The 20,326-nt window shown below is 36.5% G+C and overlaps 1 protein-coding gene across 1 annotated transcript in view; it reads left to right on the top strand.

Annotated features, from left to right (window-relative positions):
* zbtb16a (zinc finger and BTB domain containing 16a) overlaps positions 1–20,326 on the top strand; it is a 193,728-nt gene that overhangs the window by 155,235 nt on the left and 18,167 nt on the right. Inside the window, exon 5 of the mRNA XM_024266366.2 lies at positions 16,381–16,551. Coding sequence (XP_024122134.1) covers positions 16,381–16,551 — 171 coding nt within the window. The remainder of the gene's footprint in view (positions 1–16,380; positions 16,552–20,326) is intronic.

Below are 20,326 nucleotides of genomic sequence, written 5' to 3'. Positions count from 1 at the left end.
TCTTTGTGTACTTTCCACAAACTATGCAAGTTTGGTATCAAAACGCTCAGTACATTCAGCACATTTTTGCCTTTACTTTACTTGTACTCAAGGTATTCATACTTTTAAGTGTTTAAACATTTAATGCAAATTTTGCTATTTTTAAAGAAATCCTTCCAATTGTTTGAGCACTTTCTGCAAATTCTGCAAGCTTGGTATCAAAACATTTAGCTTGTTAAGGACATCATCGCTTGTATTTTTGGTATTTGTAAACTTTACGATTTTTACATTTTACGTAATTTATTCAAATTTTTCAGCCCGCTGGAAATGAATAGAAGCATTTTTCAAATCCTTTAAAAACTTTATGCACTTTAAAAACATATGTAATCTTAGTATCAAAATGTTCAGGACATTCACACTTTTTTTTTTAGCAAAATTATCAGGTATTAGCAAAATGTACTAAATTTTTTGCGATTTTATTTATTTATTTTTTTGTACAAAATTCTTCAAATTTCTTTTGCTTTTGGAAATCTATGCAATATCAGTATTTAAACCTTCAGCACATTCAGGATATTTATGCTTGTACTATTGGTTTTAATACATTTTAATTATTTTAACAACTTTTGCAATTATTGCGTTTTTTTTAAAGAAATTCTTCAAATTCTTTGTGTACTTTCCACAAACTATTCAAGTTTGGTATCAAAACGTTCAGTACGTTCAGCACATTTTGCTTTTACTTTGCTTGTACTCAAGGTATTCATACTTTTAAGTGTTTAAAAATTTATTGCAATTTTTCAAGAAATTCTCCCAATTATGTTTGTGCACTTTGTGCAAATTCTGCAAGTTTGGTATCAAAACGTTCAGCACATTCTGGACATTCTTCTGCAGTTAAAGCAAATTGCTTCAGCATCTTCAGCAACCCCATTTAGTGGGTCAGTCTGACCCTTATAGGATATTTTCATTGTCTAATGCCCCAAAAACATGCATCCTGATGCTATTCTTTTCATAATTCCAGCGTGCGCTTCCTAACCAAACTCTAAAGCTTCGACTTACTTCCTCAATAATTTGTATTGCTTCCATCCCTGTAATGAAGCGGCTACTGTACGGTGCATATAGTCCCATCTTCCTTCCTAAATGGCTCCTGCTGGCCGTTTAGCAGCAGCATCAGCCCACACCCTCTCACCACTGAAAATGGACCGCTGTCAGAGCAGCTGAAGAAAAGCGAGCCAGTTGTCACGGTCAGGCTGGCTGAGTTACGCAGGCCAGCTGGCTCAGGAGCTGTCCTCTCTCATTTCCACTCCATTTATCTGTTCCTTCTTCACTTCACTTCCTCTGCCGGTGGACCAGCGCTCTGTTGGTGCCCAGCTCAACAGCACCCAGTCAACTGTGGGAGAGCAGTCGGAATCTTTGTCGTCTCTTCTTGTAGTCCTCATATCATTGGATAATTGCTGCACATTTGTTTACTTTTTCAGTGGAAATTCAAAGCATTTCTTTAATCGTGCAGTCTCTGTTGATCGATTTTAGAAATAATTTTAGTCACCGAACAGACAAATAGAAGTGGACAGCAGTTGTAAAGATGATAACTGGAGTCACGCAGCGGATAAACACAGACAAACCCAGTTCTTTCCAGATCTGACCCACTGTCGAGCAGATCGAGGTCCAGACACAGCTTTCTCTCTGTTTCCTTTCCCCTCCCTCCCTCATCTCCTTGGTATGAATCTGCCGTATCTCATTCCCCAGCGCTAATTCCAATTTAATTGCCAGTAGCCTGAAGCCTGCTCAATAGGAGTAACAAATGGTTTGATTCTGTAGACTTCATCAGACTGCATTTTAAATGCGACACAGTAACCCGGTGCGAATGCCAATGAAGCCTGGCGAGGAGCTCCTCTGTTTACTAATTATCCTTTTTCTTACTCCAAGCCACATTGCACAAGTTGTCTGATTAAATCGGATTTGTGGGGATTGGAGGGTGGGGTAGGTTGGTGCTCCTGTGGTGGTGGTGGCCAGCTGGATTAGATGGCAAGCATGGTCCATCTTTGAAAGGGGGTCCTCGAGTCCAGAACGACGAGGGTCTGGCCGTGAGACTGTAAATCACCATAAAGGGCTTTGTGGCCGTTCCGCTCTTCCCAGCTTGCATTTTGATGATCTTCACAGTCGGCTCGGCGCTAAGAACGAAAACAAACAGAGATAAATAAATTCTACTGACATTTTAGGATTTAGATCTGCTGCAAGCCTGAAGGTGGGGGGGAGATCTGTGTTTAACATCTAAAAAAACAAAGAGCTGAGCTTCAGGAGAGCTGATTTTATGCATGTTCTGGGGCTTTACTCTTGATTTTATAAAATTCTTTCAGCTTTATTTGTTCAGGTGAAAATGTAAATCTTTAAAGTAGGCCGCCACTGAATTCATCCATACATTAATCCTTCCAAAAGGAAGTTTATGGAAAAATAGTGGCTATGTCGGAATTCTTTAAATGTCTAGTGCACTATATCATTTTGTAGTGCTGTTCCAAAATCCACTGCCCTAGAAATTTCCCAGAAGTCCTTGCGAAAAACCAGTGTGCATTGATGCGAGCACATTCGCAAATATAGACCAGCATGCATTGTGTTTGAACAATTTTTTGCGAAAAAATGTGTTGAAATTATTTTTTTTTAAACAAACTATCCACTTTTTCATCATCAGAACACAGTGAATTCTTAAATGGAAATCGTAAAATGTTCTCATTAATTAAATTGATGACATTAGAAAAAATAATAGTGAGCATGGTTTCTAAAATGCTTTTCAAACCCAGGACCCTATATAGTCCTGCACTAGTAGGGATCGTGGTGGGAATAGACCCTCTTCTCGTGATGTGACTTTCGGTTTACAGGTTTAGAGCAGAAAAGCTAAACACTTTAAAGCAATTTATGTAAATAATAAAAGGAACCAAACCAATTGTAACCAAAATTTGTACTATATTTATTTTCTAAATGTCCCTGCAGGATAAAAAAGAATACAAATAATTTGAAATCGTCAAAAATATCTATAAGGAAATAATTATTCTCACGTAATTTTCTAAACAGCCAGAGCTGAACTTTTGTCTTGGCTGCTTTTATTTTGAAAGCTGGAAATACGTGGCTTTACTTAAAATGTGCCACATTCCTTATTTTTACAATTACCTCTTAAAATAAAAAAACAACAATTACGTCTTATTACAACAAGTACATTTACCTTGGGTGCCTTTAAGACATGTGTGAATAACATCCTCAAAATAGAATAATATCTGCTGAAATGAAAGGTTGATATTTTCAATAGAAGCTCAAATATTGTTCAAATTTGTGTTTAGATTTGTGAACGATCTAAGACAGGAAATGAAAATACAGTTCGGCAGGACAATCATAAAATAAACATTGTACTTTTTGGGTTTTTTTAATTGGTAAGGTTACCTTTTATTATTTATGTAAAATTGGGTTAAACCGCGTTCAGCTGACAGCTTTGCCGTTCTAAACCTGAACACCAGAAGTCACTATTCACATCGTGGGGCTTGGCGCTATTTCGGCTGACGTCACCGTGAAAAGGGTCTACTTGGCTGTACTAGTCATAGCTAGTCATAGCTCGTACGTCACTTCCGCTCGACGACGCTAACAGCTAGCGTAGCTTCCAGAGCTCAAATATTCAAAACGCCAGCAGAAAAAAGTAATTGGTTTCATTTGAATTTGAACTTCTGTGCTTCAGAGCGGACCCACGTGAAGAAAAGCGCTTCTTCTCTGCGACGGAGAGTTTTGTATCCCTCCGCTTGGACGGTAGACCCCTAAAAATGGTAGGGAGGAGTTCGGATTGGGCCTGTAAACAATTCTAAAAGGGATCAATGATGCATTTGTAGTCATAAACATAAAAATCTGCTGACAAACTCATTTGAAAAGAATAAATCTTCTAATTAGGTCATTTCTTTTTTTGTCTATGTCGTCATGACGAATGGTACTTCCAAAAAAACACTCCGGCTTGAGTAATAAGGAATAAAGATCTCTGGGTACAGTAGCAGAGGATCCGGCTGCTGTGCAGATGAGGACATTTGCACGGCTATAAAGACCTCTCCCTGTCAACTAAATGGCCAGTTGAGCTGCCATATGGTTGTGCTGACATTATCTCTGGGTAATTAATATGGCATCTCGCCTGGCATCTGGCGGCATTAATCTAGCGGGGAGCAGTTCATCTTCCAATGTCAGCGCTGCTGCGGGCCCGACGTGAATTATCTCTGCCTGATGTAACTGGGAGGCAGAGACGCAAAAGAAAACATCACAAAAGCAAAAACCTTTTTTATTTGTTCCATAGCTCACTAAACATTAGGGCGACGTGTGAAAACATGTTCATATTCGTAAATTAATGTGGGATTATGTATCTGCAGCTTTAACGGGAATGGAATTAAATCAGCGGCGAATGTTCTTTGCTTTTGTGGCAGTAGTTTTCCCCACTTTTAAAACTCCTTCATTGTTACCAACGCCTCATTTTCATTCCTCCCCTCCTTCAGTTTGATCAATAAATGGTTCAGTGGAGGTGCTTTAAATGAATTAGCTGTAGCACAAACATTCCATCTTATTTTCTTTCTCTTATACACAAACAGAGGCTCACGGAGGAGCCAGACTGATCTGGGGAGATTAGAAGACAGTGTTAGGGGGGAGGCTGTGCACAGCTGGATAACAGGATGCTCTGAATGGAAGGCGCTGCATGATGAACATGGCATTAAACTGCAGGTGATGAATACAATTCTTAAATACAGCGTCTCTTGAAGCCCATTCTTCTGACAAACCGCGTGTCATGCATGAACTGCAGGAGTCGAGAGGAAAAAATACAAGATCAAAACGGATGGAAGAAAGTTTGTCAGTAAATTTAGTTTAAATCTTTAAATGATTTAAAAATAACAAAGTTTTCCAAACTTTATCCCTATTATACGCTGTGTTTTATTGCCAAATTATAACTTTTAAAAGCTTGGAACAGACTAAGTGGAAAAATTTGACTAAGCCTCTGCGGAGTGATGTAATTCAGATGCAATGGGTGTCATTTAGCTGCTTTTTTTTTTATTTTTTCCACATTTGTGCTTCTGTATTGACAGGCAGCAGCTTCAGCTCGGGACTTTACTGCAGCCAATTTAACAAAAAGCAAAACTTTAAAATAATGCAACTTTTTTTTAACAATTAAAATCTGTAATGTTCATTTTTTACATTGTCTTTGATATCTGAACAGAAAAAAAACAACCATGTTCTGGAAAGAATAATAGCTAGTGCAACAATGCAAAACCTATAATTATCGGTAAATAAATTAATCACTTTCATTTCTGTGCTGTAGAACACACGGTGCTTGATATATAAAACTAATCTAAGAATACAAAAAAACTCACAAGACACAATAAATTAAAAGCACTAACAATAAAAGACAAACATAAAATGGAAGTAAACAAATACTTTGTGGAAGCACTATATAGATAAAATATAGAAATGATGAGTCATACAACCAATAAATCAAAGTTATTTTAATGCTAAGTTAAAAAAAAACGCCTCGTTTATTCACCTTTAAATACCTCTCTCAAGTTAATACAGTTAATTTCATTACTTATCCAGGCTAAGATGTTTTAGAACAAACATAATCTGGTCATATAAATAGCAAAAAGCGAAGTTCATACATCAGAATAGCAGAACAGTTGTACAGAAATACATTTTCTTGTGGGTTAAAGTGACCCACTATCACCTTTAATAATAGAAAAATGTCCTTAACCTATCATTTTCCAAATTCAAATTTTACACATTTCCTTAAAGGGGCTTTATTATTAAAGAAACTGATACTTAAGTTTAATTTTTGGTAATGTTTCCATTTGTGCAGCACCCTACATGGGGTACAAAGTTAGTCGTATGGGTCATTTTTGCCCCGTAAATGTTTGAACAAACATAAATAGTCCACAGGGTGAACCACGCAATTGGTGATCCTAAACTTAGCATGTGAGTGTGTGGCTCAACAGTAGCTTTTATAGGCTCCAGCAACTCCATCAGTGACTTAGTGGGTTCTGAAGTTGGATGGATGGAGACGGAGATGCTGGATATCTGCAATATTAGGAACAAATTCCAACATAAAGACCTTTTTCTCAGTTCGTTACAGAAAGCTTTCATTTCCTCCTTCATGACAACGCCACGTCTGCGGCGACGCCCCACCGAGGCTGCAGCAAAAATGACCTTTTCAAAGGGGTTTTACACGGATGTGTGATGAAGCCTGATTGCAGACGAGAGTAACAACAAACACTCGACGGAGCTAAAGAGTGGCAGGATCGGCGACCACGGAGCCTTGTGACGGGTGTTTGTGGCGGCAGCTACCAGAGTCGAGGTTTCAAGTCTCCGATGTGGAGCAAGGACCGTCGGCAAGAAGACACAAACAGAATCACTGACATTTGTGTTAATGAGCGGCTTAATGACAGCAACTTTTGCGGATCAGCCGTGCTGGTCGTTCCTCTTAAATGGGGACGCACGCCAAGGGCGATTTCTGTTTCAATAACTCTTTGTAAGGAGGCAAAAAGACAAGCTGCTTAGTGCTGCATTCAAATGTACTGGAGCTGCATCGGTTTACTGTGATTTAGCTGCTTTAAATACAGATTGGAGCTCTGTGAGGACAAGCGTATAGATAACAGAAGAGGAGAAGGGTTCAACTTAAATCATGTGTCAGAGTCAAGGCCCGGGGGCCGGATCCGGCCCTCCAGATAATCTTATTTTATTGTTATTAACGTCCCGATGTTATCTTGCGCTTATTTTTAACTTGCATAATTTTGACAAAATATTTTTTTATGGAGAGTAAAATATTGAAAGTTTTTCAAAGTTTCAGTTGATTTATTCTGGGATGAAGTTTCCTGCTTTTTTATTATTTAAAATTATGTTAAAAAATTACATTTTTAAAGTTATAAAAATTGGCATTCTGCCAGCTTTTTGAACTATTTTTGTGTTTACTAAGATTGTTCAGGCTATTTTGGAGTTTAGCCAATATTTCAGCTACATGCTAGCTGTTTTAGCTAATTTTGACTTTTTCTGTTTTTTAGCCTTTTTTGAAGTTTACCTATTTTTTCAGCTACACGCTAGCTGTTTTAGCTAACCTAAGGGTTTTTTTTTTTAATTTTTATTTTTTTAGGCGAATTTGGCATTTAGCTTGTATTTTAGCTGGCTATCAGCTTCAGCGTTTTCAGCTATAATTCTGAGCATTTCCAGCTATCAGCTTCAGGATTTTCAACCATCAGCTTCAGCGTTTTCAGCTATAATTTTTTTTTAGCATTTTCAGCTATCAGCTTCAGCATTTCCAGCTATTAGCTTCAGTGGTTTTAGCTTCAGCGTTTTCAGCTATCAGCTTCAGCATTTTCAGCTATTTGCTTTAGTGTTTTCAGCTTCAGCGTCTTCAGCTATCAGCTTCAGTGTTTTCAGCTTCTGCGTTTTCAGCTATCAGCTTCAGCATTTTCAGCTATTTGCTTTAGTGTTTTCAGCTTTAGCGTTTTCAGCTATCAGCTTCAGCTGTTTTAGCTTCAGCGTTTTCAGCTATCAGCTTCAGCATTTTCAGCTATTTGCTTTAGTGTTATCAGCTTCAGCGTCTCCAGCTATCAGCTTCAGTGTTTTCAGCTTCTGCGTTTTCAGCAATTAGCTTCTGCATTTTCAGCTATCAGCTTCAGCGTTTTCAGCTATTAGTTTCAGCATTTTCAGCTATCAGCTTCAGCGTTTTCAGCTACCAGTACTAGCATCTTCAGCAGCCAAATTCAGCTTACAGCATTCCCATTAGCATTATCACAGGTAATGCTATATATCTAGTTCATAATTATGTTAAAAAGCTACGGTTTTATAGTTTAAAAAAATGGTTTTAGTGTCTTCAATAAATGTTTATCCTGTTTGTCCCGTGACCTAAGGTGTGTTTTGGATTTTGACCCCTTAAGCGATTGAGTGTGACACCCCTGGCTTAAATGTCAGATTTTCCAATGGTCACTACGGGCAAAGTGATATATTTTTTTTATTTTTTTAATACAACACTTTAGACCAAGGACCTGTAGAGGATTGTGAGGACAACATAATTGAAAATGTGCCAGAAAAAAGTCTTAAGGTGACCAGTCTGAAATGCTGTACATTTTTCCATCTTTTACAGTATTTTTTTCAGAGAAATTTCTTTATTTTCTCAGCAAAAAATGTGAGAAATCCAACAAAGTGAATCCATCTGAGAGGCATCTCTTTGAGTGTCTATTCCCCCCGATGGCTGTTTTGACTAAAATAAAATGTCCTTGTCATTTTGTTGTCAACAACATTTCTAAGATGTTTTTTTGGAAATAATTTGTTGTGCAATTTAATAATGTGTTTTATGAAGGTCTGTAGAGATTAACTCTGTTGTTGAAGAACTCTCTGCTGCAACTTTTGAGCATTAGCGTTCTTGTTTAGATGTGATGAAGGTCATAAGTCGTAGTTTCTGAGAGGCACTTGATGCCAGGAGCTCACAAAGACGCCATAAGCTGAACAAGTCATCACAACTTTTGGTTCGCTCTTGAAACTTTACTTAAACACCCACCGCTAACGTAGGTGGAGGCGCGTTGAGGCCCGGCACAGATAAACTTTTCCTCCTTATAGATTGCTATTGACGAGAGCAGGCGGTAAAAGTGGTTGAAGCCTGTCGGTAATGGCCTGTGATTGAACACCTTGTGCTGAGGTCCTGCTGCTCTGTGCCTCATTAAATCTGGCAGGTCTTCTGTTCAGCACGCTACATCGCACGACACGGGCAGGACTCATTTAACTGCACCCGTCCCAGAAACTCTGAGGTTCAGGACGGATTCCAGAAACGTTTTTTTAAAAACCTGTGAATTAGGATAGATGGTGTCAAATATGATACATTGGGTAACTTGGTACGTTTTTCCTCACATTAGTTCAAGATGCAAAAATATTCATTAGAGACATTTTTATCATGGTGTAAATTTGCTTTCCTAACTAGTTTGTCGACTTTATAGGGCATTCGCCCAACATTTATTCCAGTATCCTTATTAAATTGTCCCAGAAGTCTTTATGAAAAACTAGTGTGCATCAATGCTTATTACAATGACGGATATTAGACCATAATGCATTGCGTTTGAATGATTTCTCCCTTGAAAATATTTATTACATTTATTTTTTTTTCAACTCAAGTTTTTATTGAATTTTCACTTATAAAGTAACATATAAAGCATTTTACAGGTTCCTGAAACAAAACATAACAAAACAAACAAAAATAAGGGCAGAACTAAATAAAAAGAACAAAACAAGACAGGGTTCTATTGTAAAACAGATTATTATTAAAACGCAAAAACAAGCAAAGTTATTAATTTCATATATACAATGAGCTAGAAATAAATAGCAAATGAATATATATATTTTTCATAAATCTTACATATTTTCATAATTAGGATGCAGTGGATTCATACATTTTCCTTGTATGATGTTCATATTTATTATGTTTATACTTTAGCAAATGTCATATTAAAATGAAAAAAATAGTGGCATATGTCAGAATTGTACTAAAATCCAAGACATTGGATAGTCCAATGCTATATATTCTTTTATAATTCATAATTTTAATTATTTTTTTCCAATTATTGACTTAATTATATATAAATATAATATTACATTTTTATTTTTTTCAATAAGGGTAGTACTTATTAAAAAATGAATAACCATAGTTGCGTTATCACCTATGGTTATAGTGTTTTTGAGATTTCACCAAAGCAGCCATTTGGAAATGAGCAGGAAGAGAAGCTTCTACTGCCCCTAGTGGAAATATGATGAACTACAAAACAGAAAATATGGACCTAGTGATCTACAATGGGTTTTTTTAAAGATAGTTTTGGTCATGGACAGGAACAAACTAGTGTCCTGCTTGTGCCTGTCCCTAGCCTGGTAAAGAGGTGTCATCAAGAGCATTTAACACAATTGAACACGAGGAAAAATCCAAAACACACCTTGAGTCGTGGGCCGAACAGGATAAACATTTATTGAACACACTAAAACAATTTTTTTTTAACTTTAAAACGTAAATTTTTAACATAATTATGATCTAGATATATAGCATTACCTGTGATAATGCCAGTGGGATCGCTGTAAGCTGAATTTGGCCGCTGAAAATGGTACTGACAGCTGAAAATGCTGAAATTGATAGCTGAAAATGTTGAAGCTGATAGCTGAAAATGCTGAAGCTAATAGCTGAAAATGCTGAAATTGATAGCTGAAAATGCTGAAATTGATAGCTGAAAACGCTGAAGCTGATAGCTGAAAATGCTGAAATTGATAGCTGACAATACTGAAGCTAATAGCTGAAAATGCTGAAAGTGATAGCTGAAAACGCTGAAGCTGATAGCTGAAAATGCTGAAATTGATAGCTGAAAACACTGAAGCTGATAGCTGAAAATGCTGAAGCTAATAGCTGAAAATGCTGAAATTGATAGCTGAAAACGCTGAAGCTGATAGCTGAAAATGCTGAAGCTAATAGCTGAAAATTCTGAAATTGATAGCTGACAATACTGAAGCTAATAGCTGAAAATGCTGAAATTGATAGCTGAAAACGCTGAAGCTGATAGCTGAAAATGCTGAAATTGATAGCTGAAAACACTGAAGCTGATAGCTGAAAATGCTGCAGCTAATAGCTGAAAATGCTGAAATTGATAGCTGAAAACGCTGAAGCTGATAGCTGAAAATGCTGAAGCTGATAGCCAGCTAAAATATTAGCTAAATGCCAAATTAGCCTAAAAAAACATAAACGAAACATAGGCTAGCATGTAACTGAAAAAATAGCTAAACTTCAAAAAAGCTTAAAAACTGAAAAAAAAAAACTAAATTAGCCAAAACAGCACCTTTTTTTAACACAAATATGATAAAAACAGGCAGGAATATTATTCCAGAATAAATCAACTTACTCTCCATAAAAACATATTTTGTCAAAATTATGCAAGTTAAAAATAAGCGTAAGATAACATCGGGCCATTAATAAGATAATAAAATAAAATGATCTGGAGGGCCGGATCCGGCCCCCGGGCCTTGACTTTGACACATGCGGTATGGATGAACTGATATGTTGATAACATGATTTTCTATGTATTTTAGGGGCCTGTACCCTAAAGTGGGGCGGGCTATTACAGGTGGAATTGAACTGTATGGAACAAAGCTTTCAGTGTTTCAGTTTAATCTCTGATTCAACACCATTTGATTACAGTTTGCCTTTTTTTCCACTTAAAACTGAAAATAAATTAACTTTTAATGAGTAAAATGAGACAAAATAACTTAATAAGGGTTAATTTTTTAATCATTCTTCCCCCCTGAAAGAAATAGGAAACAGTTTCCTTCGTTTTATCAGCTCCTAACCGTGGTATTAAGGTTTATTAGATTGGATGTGTGGGTGGTTAACCTGCTGCACTTTCAAATCTGTGTCCAGCCTGCACCCCCAAACCATTTCTCTGCTCCTCGCCCATCCGGCCACTGTCACCTCCCATCGGGGGAGTATTCCTCTCTATTACCAGCCCGTGTCCATCCTCCACTTAAATAACAGCAGCACAGCCACTCTAGCACCATTAAGACACTGCCGGCACTGCGGTGGCTTCACACAAAAACGGCCCAAACTGCCCGAGCTTTTCTAAATAGATGGCGGGAGAAGTGGGGAGGCTGGTTAGAGGAGGTAAATTATTTCAAAACAGCCAAACAGGACTGAGACTAAGAACCCACAGCAGCTCCGGCGGCTCACCCAGCTCCTCCTTTCAGGTGTCACTTTGGGCTGACTCAATTTTACACTGTAATAGACCTCCTGGTTCAACTACTTCTCTCCCACCTTCCCTTCCTTTTTTATCTCTCAACTGCTGTCTTTATCTATCAAGAGCTGACAGCACCTTTACTCACTGTCCTCCAACACACAATTATTCCCCTACAGACTTAATTTTCTACCAGAACTTCACACGTTCTTCATTATATAAGTATAATGACCTTCATTCGTTCTGTTATTAGTTCTTTATGTATGAACGTTCCTGTTATTGTTACCAAAAACATATTTTACTGAACCATAAAGTTTTCTTAGCCTTGTACCTTACAGTTTATGAAGCAGATGGAAAAAGAAAACCTGTCATCGTGTAATAATTCATGCTTGCAGTGTTTCCCTTTGAGGAGATAAAAATATGTTAAAAGAATAACCTCTCAGGGATGTGACGAGGGCAAAAAGGAGAAAAAAGCTGTTTCATGTTGTACAAAAAAGATCAAATTTGTAACAAATGTAAATTTGAATTGAGAAAAACCTTTTGGATCAGAGGCAAAATGGCTTTAAAATTAATAAAATTACAAATTTTTAAAACGTTTTCTGCTATGGAATTATCAAATTAGTGAACGTTTTTATAGATTTTATAAATATTTGATTTAAAGTACTACTGCTACTATTTTAATCTGTTGTAAAATACTCCCCAGTGGTCTTTTAATCACAATTGTCATCTTTTAAGACATATATTCCGCCGAAGATCATTAGAAATTGGTTGATATCTGTGTCTTATAATGACTTTAAGTGTTTAAATAAATAAATACAACTTTTTGAATGTCACATATGCAAATATTGGTCTTAAATAGACTCAACTTAAGTAACTCTTAGTATTGTGGACCACTCAAGCCACCAAAATTCTGTGACAAAAATATATTTAGTAAAATAAGTTTAAGAAAAAAATCATTTTTTAAGTTGACAAGGCTTTTATTGGAGCTCAAGAAAAAGAAATTGTGAGAAATTTGTGAAGTATTTTCATTTATTCACCAAAATACTCTCAACGTTTGAGTATATAGATCAACTGTAACTTGATACATCACATTTAAAGGGAGGATTTCATTTATATGATTGATAAAACATAATATATAAATACAGATTAAAACTGTGAATGTGACTTTTTTAGAAGCTTGATACTTTGATAAAAAGAAGAAATACTAAAGACGACCTGCTGCTGAGTACGGCAGAGTATTAGGGCCACTAAAGAAGAAAAAAAAAGAATCAAGTTCCTTAAAAATTAAATAAAATTGTTAATGTGACAAAAAGTTTTTGAACACAAAAAAAAACCCTCAGCTATGACAGAGTAACAAGGAGATCATACAAATAAAAAAAAACAACTAAATATAGAAGAACAAAGTTGCAAATTTATTATTGGGAAGTCAATTTTTTGTGCACATTTTTATTTTAAACAAGAAACATTCTCAGCTATGACAGAATTTCAGGATCACTTTAAAAGTTCAAATATTAAAAATTATGGGAATATTTGAAAGCCAAAGTGTACGATTTTAAGGAGTCATATTTTTACAAGGAAAAAACATGTTTTCTTTAAATAAAGTTGTAATTTTAATGTACAAAATAATAATGAACATTTTAAAAATAAGTAAGAGTTAAATTCTTGATTATTATGTCCATGTAATTTCTTAGATTGTTTGATTATCTTTGAAACATATATTTTTTTTAAAATCAGGACTTTGTAAATTAAATTGACAATTTTACTCTCATAAATTATCGCTTTTTTTGCATAAATATACGACTTTGAGCCTTAAAAAGTGAAACATTAGATCAATTTTGCAATGTGTTACATTTAAAATTATTAGTTTTCATCAAATTACATTTTTGAGTTGAGTAAACCATCAACCCAACATTTTAATTTGTTAAAACCAAAAGATTTTAAATGTACAAATTACAGAGCTATTGTTAATTGATCCAATGTTTCACTTTTTACTGTGTAGTTTATGTAGTGTTGGTCGACAAAGTATTTTACAAAGTATTTTAAGTAGTAGGATCCCAGTTTTTTGTTATTATGATTTTAAATTAGTATAAAAATGTATTTACTGATACATTCAAACATTTCTTTTCACAATAACTTAAACATATATACTTTAAATAGATTAAGTTAAAACCAAATACTGATTTGAATTTAAATTATTTGGAAGTTTCAGGAAAACTTTACAATTTGGATCAGTAAGATATCACTACTCTGTGATTAAAAGTATTTTAAACCTTTTAAAGTTTATCAAGTATACAGTAAAAAGTGAAACATTGAATCAATTAACAAAAGCTCTGTAATTTGTTACATTTAAACATTTTTTTAATCAAATTAGATTTTTGAGTTGAGTAAACCATCAAATCAACGTTTTATTTGATGAAAACAAAAAAAATTAAACTTTTGTTAATTGACCTGAAGTTTCACTTTTTTCAGCGTAGATGGAGCGGGTTATGGATGTGCGTTTCTTACATACAAATGAATGGCGAGGGTTCTGCAAAATGAAAACAAGAACATCGTGGTTCTAACGGTACGGATGGAGGGTTTGAAGGAGATTTAGATGTTTCCAGCTGAAAGAAAACCAACATGAAAGACTTTGCGATTTCTTTGGTCGTGGCTTTGAAACGGTGGTTATACCTTAAGCTGTGCAAAAGTTCAAAGTTGGTTGTGGGCTAAACTCAACTTAAAACTCTCCAGACGCACCTTTACTGCAGCAGACTACAAACAGGCAGTCTCACTATCGTCTCATTTGTAGATATTTCATAGCAAATATCAGATGATTATAATTCCTTCGTCTGTATGGTTTGTTTCGGCCCTTTTTCCCCTTTCATCGGCGCTCTTCGGCGTGCAGAACACCCGAGACGGTGATTGATCTGGCGTAGAGGCTGTCATGGGCCCTCCTCCTGTGGTTATGAACATGAGGCGGGCCGCTCCTCATAGATTTTTAAATTAGTGTCAACTTTGCCCCAAAGATGTGTTATTGACTGATGAAATAGAAACTGAGCTGGAAACACTCAGTCTTTCCCCAGAGTTTTCCCCAGCCTGGTAATTGAAAAAGTGTGAAAGGAGTGTGTTCACGGCAGTGTGCGTCTGTTTGTGATCTTAAGTTGTTTGTGTGCTCGCAGCTCGGGCGCTCTTTATCTCTTCAGGAGAAAAATGCTCCATTCGTGTTGAGTCAAAATTCAATTGAAGTATCGTATTGGAGATCTTTATCTTTTCTGCACAGCAGCCCCGGAACATGAATATTGTGTGCAGCTGTAATCCTGGTTCTGAGAGAGAACGGGCAAACAGAATGCACCTGAGCTCTACGGAGCTAAATTGGGGACAATATTATTTGAAACCCAAATAAGAATAAATTGAAAGAAATATAAGTAAAATGACCAAAACATTTTGCTGTTCTAAAATAAACTTAAGTAGAAAAGTTGCATTACCTGCGATAATGTTAGTGGGAATGCTTTTTTGCTGAAAGTAGTCGCTGAAGATGCTGAAGCTTTTTGATGCAATTTACTTAAACCACTGAAGGGATATGTTTAAAATGAAAAAGCTATTTGCAAAATGTTACATTTGCAAAAAGATTGGAATTTTCTTTAAAGAACTATAAAGAAGCACTGAAGTTGACCTAAATTTTCTGAAAAACTTGTAGTGAAATTGCTTAAAAATCTCTAGTACATGCCAATTTTGCAGAAAATGTTAGTGTTTTGCCTAAATATGATCTAAACTCCAAATTAGCACAAAAAAAACTTAGTAGATGCCATATTAGCCAAAAAAAGCTAGTTTGTTGCCTGAATGTTAGCTAAACTGCAAATTCCTCAGTAAACTAAATCAAGAACGTTAGCCTGTTGCTAAAATAGAAGCTAAACTCTAAATTAACCTCTTTAGATGACAAATTAGCAAAAAAGTTAGCAAAAAAATGTTTGGAAAGGAGCAGGAAAATCACTATAGTGTAATAATTATTAAGCATTGTTGAACAAATGCTAGGTTTTTTAGCTTTCAAAACTCAAAATTTCAATTTCAAAACTTTTTTTTCAGCTTCAAATCTTTTTCAACTTTCAATCCTTTTTTTCGAATCTGAAAATTTCAGTCTCAAACCTTTTGGCCCCGTTGTGGTGCGTTGGGGCGGGGGTGTCACAAAGGACCAATCAAAATCGATGATGGTGGTATCTTCAGTCCCGGTGTATTCATTGACCCCGAGAACTTTTTACTATCATAGTCGGAAGTTGTCCAAAGACAGGCGTAAAAAGCAAAGTTTTATCGCGTACAAACCGCGCTATTTTTAAAAATAAAAAAAATTGAAATTTTAAGTTTCGAAGCCTAAAAAACAGTAGATTTGAAGCTGAAAATAATTAAGTTTATTTTAGAAAAGCAAAAAGTTTTGGATATTTACTTTTTTTTTTTGGCCAAACACCAATATTGTTTTTATTTGGGTTTCAAATAATATTGTCCTCAATGTAGCTCCATAGACTCATTGTGTTGTGATACATATTGCATCTTATTTGTTTGGTCTGTGTTGAACAAGTTAGTGCTGTAGCAACAACTGGAGATCCATGCAAAACTTTCTTTTTCGTACATTTTTCTCCTACATTCCTGGATTTTGAGAGCTGATGATTCTTATATTTTTCTCCCTCTGCAGGATCGGACATGGCCATCTTTTGCTTGCTTTGTGGGAAGCGTTTCCAGACCCAGACGGCGCTGCAGCAGCACATGGAAGTTCACGCCGGCGTGCGCAGCTACATCTGCAGCGAATGTAACCGGACTTTCCCCAGCCATACTGCACTCAAACGTCACCTACGCTCACACACAGGTCAGTGGAAGCGCCTGCTATCCATCCGCCTTCCCTTTGATGATAAGGCTGTGATATAAATGAAAGCAGCGGTGAGTGCTGCACGCCGCATCATCTTCTGATACATTTTTTTTTCCGCAGCCTACTTTATAGGCCGGCATTATGCTCGTGGCAAGCTGGGTCTCATCCACATTCTCAAGCCTGATCCCTCAGAGAAAATGGGATATGTAATCGCTTTGCTGTTTACTTGGGTAGCCTTAGGGCCCGCTCCCATTTCATTCCGAAACACCTTCACGGCTTAGATTCTGAGAGACGTCAGAATCACAAACCAACACAACCTGCCCTTCTTGACATGTTGGACCATCTTTAGAGGGAAATAAATCCAACCTTCTACTATTTTTAGTTGGTTAACACACATTTTCCAACGTTTGAAACCTACTGGAGATGGTTAAAATTCTAAATTAACAAAATAAAATTCCTTTAAAAGACCCTCTCCTATCATCTATTAATGTATTTTTAAAGTGTTCCTATTTGTCTTTTAATTATAATTAGTCTGTTTTTACTCCAAATTCATCGTTTCCTAGGACAGGGGCGGTAGTAGTTCAATAGAAATTCCTCTCTGACAGTCCCACCCGCAATTCCTGTCCCCTACTTGTTCACACCCCAAACCTAGCATTACCGGTACAACAAAAATGGCAAATAATATTGGCGCTATTCAGCCATACAGTTTTATAGATTTCAGATCAGATGAGGATAACGAAGACGTACGTGGATGTAGTCATGTACACGTAGATGCATCAAAATGTGTATTTTCTACATCACAAACAAGCTATTTTTCAAATGGCCTTTTTTCTTCTGCTCCTGATTTACAACAACTTGAATGAAGAAATAGTCAGAAATTCAATTTTGAGCTTAATTTTCTCGATACATGCCCCAGATCATTAGAAAACGTTACAAGAACGTATCAAAAACAAATTTTATTTGAGTGGGTGTTTTAGATTGGCTGATAGATCACAAACTAAACTACTAAGTTTAGCATCAGTGTAACACATTTGCAAAACGATCCATTTTACTAAATATTAACCCCTCTAATTACCAAAATAAAAATAGAAAATCTCTCTTTATGAAAAAAGGAAACTTTTGCTCAACCAATTTTTCTCAAAATTTCACACACATGTCGCCAGGTTAAAACTACAACGACCCCTGGAGCTTCATTGACCTTTAACCTTGGGAAGAGGCCGCCATATTGTTGCAACAAAAACTAGATTTTTATCAACCGTCCTCTAAATTCTCTTACATCATTGGGGAGCAATTGGGGAAAGAAATTGTGCAATTAAAAGCTGTAGATTTTCAATGGCGTGCACATGGCGAGCTCACAAAAGCGCCGTTCTCCTATTCACATTTTTCAGAAAATTGTGAAAGTTTAATGCATGGATCCTATGCTAGAGCTGAACAAAATGATATAACATAGGATATGAAATTTTTAGTAATATTGGCGTGGTAAGCAAAAAACCTCAGTTGCTAAGGAAATTAAAAAATTTACTTTTGCCGATTGTACTGAAACTCACTTCTATCTGTTCGGTATCACCAGGCGACTAAAACATAAAATGGTTGCTATGGAGAAAAAAACAACAGAAAAATCGCCATTTTGAAAAAAAGTGGATTTTGCTTTAGTTTGTCTGACTACCCGTAACCTGGGTCAAATAGGGCGACGGGGGTGGTTAGAGGAGTGTGGCAGGACGGGGTTAGGTAGCACCTGCGGGCCATACGATGCCGCTATAGTGACTTTAACTTATTCTTAAACAGCCGGTACATAAAAATCTGAGCTGATCCCTCAAGAATTTGCAAAGTTTAAACAAAACCTTTTACTTGTAGTGGTAAAAAACAAAAATGTGCAGAGATCCCACAGTGATTTTTTTTGATTGAACACTTTTTTTTTTCTAATCTACATTGAATTTTTCACTGATTATAAACAATATGTGGCAAAAAACTCCAATTAGAACCTAATAGTTTAGTTGTTTTTATGAGCTTTATTTAAATGTTTCCTCATTTTTCAAATATCCGTTTTCATCTGAGCTGGAGTTTTGTTGTCAGCTTATTGTTCCTCTTAAAAATGTATGTTTTTGACAAAAAGAAAAGAAAAGTCACAAATTATGAACATGACACAAAAATCTGCTTCCATCAATCACCTCACCTTCTTTAGCAGATAGTTTGACTCATTCTCTGAGTTTACAAACTGAAGTTCTACCCAGTTCAAAAAAGAACTAATGAAATTTAAATTTGTATTTAATAAGTATGAAAGAATTAACATTTGTCTTAATGTTTGTAAAAAGAACAGTTTGTGTGTGGAAAATGATGAGGACTGTCCAAAAGGAATGCATCTTATAGTATAAAAAAACATGTTTTATTTAAAAAATTAAAGATTTACCTCTTCTGACTAAACAGGCTGTATATAGGCCAGCGCAAATCGTTTCTGAGTCAGTCAGAGGAAGATTATTTTGAGTCACTATTTTGTTGGTTTTTGGTTGAGTCCCCTGTAATTCCCCGGATCCTGGCTCTCCACAGAGGCTCGGCCCGGCTCCTAATACCTTTTCTTCATGGGGGCAGGATGCGGCTCTTCACAGTGGGGGGAGAAAAACACAGCCATGACAGAATATGACCACATGGAAATGAATCCCATTTCACCAGCGGAGGATGGACCCTTTTTTTCCCTTCTTCTTCTCTCGGTCTCTCGCCCAGCCGCCTCTGTGCGACCTTAAATAACAGTCTCACTGTCAAAGCCGATTTAGCTCACCAGCTCACGGATAAATATTTGAAACGAAAGGCAGTGAGATGAGAGCAGTCGGCCCTATTTACAAGTCAGGCGAATACACCATTAGTGTGTGATGGCGGTGGATGGGAGGGGGCTGCTTGAGCCGCCTGTACAGTAGCGGTGCACACATCTGTTCTCTCTAGCAGACATTGAAGAGGACACATGCGGTGTCTCTGATCCACCTGCCCACCCTGGCAACGCAAATGTCACCTCGGCTCGTCTCCGGAGCCGCAGATGAGACTCTGCAGCCTTTTACCACTTTGAACCTCATCCCACTGTGGGCGTGCGTTAAATCACAATGAGGCAGCCGTGAAAGCAATCGTTTAAAAATGATGCAGAGCCTTTTGTCAGGGGATTATAAAGTCACCAACTCACACAGCCATGATGAGGGCCAGAAATGAGTCCTAATTTACTCCAAGAAAAAAAAAAAAAAAAAAAAAAAACAGCGGCGGCATGATGTTCTCCGTTTGCACTTTGATGTTAATAATATCATGCACGCTCCTCTGGGTAACAAGACAAAAACAGAGCGGAGGAATCAGACATTTGGCTTTATTTGTCGAAGTGAGACGTGACAAAAACCCACACAGCGAGTGGAGACGACGCGCCGCGATACGTAGACTCCGCAAAACTAACAAGTTGCTCCGGTTTTTGCTTTTATTCCTTTTATGTTTGTATCTAATGTGGTGACTTTTATAATAATACAGCTGCAGTTTCTTTGCACTGAAATTAATAACATTGTTCTGTAAACCGTTCTTCTGCTGTGGCTTATTTTAACCTACAGTATGCTGGCAGCTCATGTGTTACAAAAACACATAAAATCCTAACATGTCAAGGGAAGAGAACTAAAACTCATCACTGACACTTTTAACTAAAAGTAAATTACATCAAATTTATATATTTTTATATATATATTTGCGTGTGTGTGTGTATACTTATATATATATATATATATATATATATATATGTTTATATGTGTGTATATGT

The sequence above is a fragment of the Oryzias melastigma genome, linkage group LG14 (genome assembly GCF_002922805.2).
Source record: "Oryzias melastigma strain HK-1 linkage group LG14, ASM292280v2, whole genome shotgun sequence".
Lineage (NCBI taxonomy): Eukaryota > Metazoa > Chordata > Actinopteri > Beloniformes > Adrianichthyidae > Oryzias > Oryzias melastigma.
Note: the sequence above shows the minus strand (reverse complement) of the source record. Positions and strands in the feature narration are given on the sequence as shown.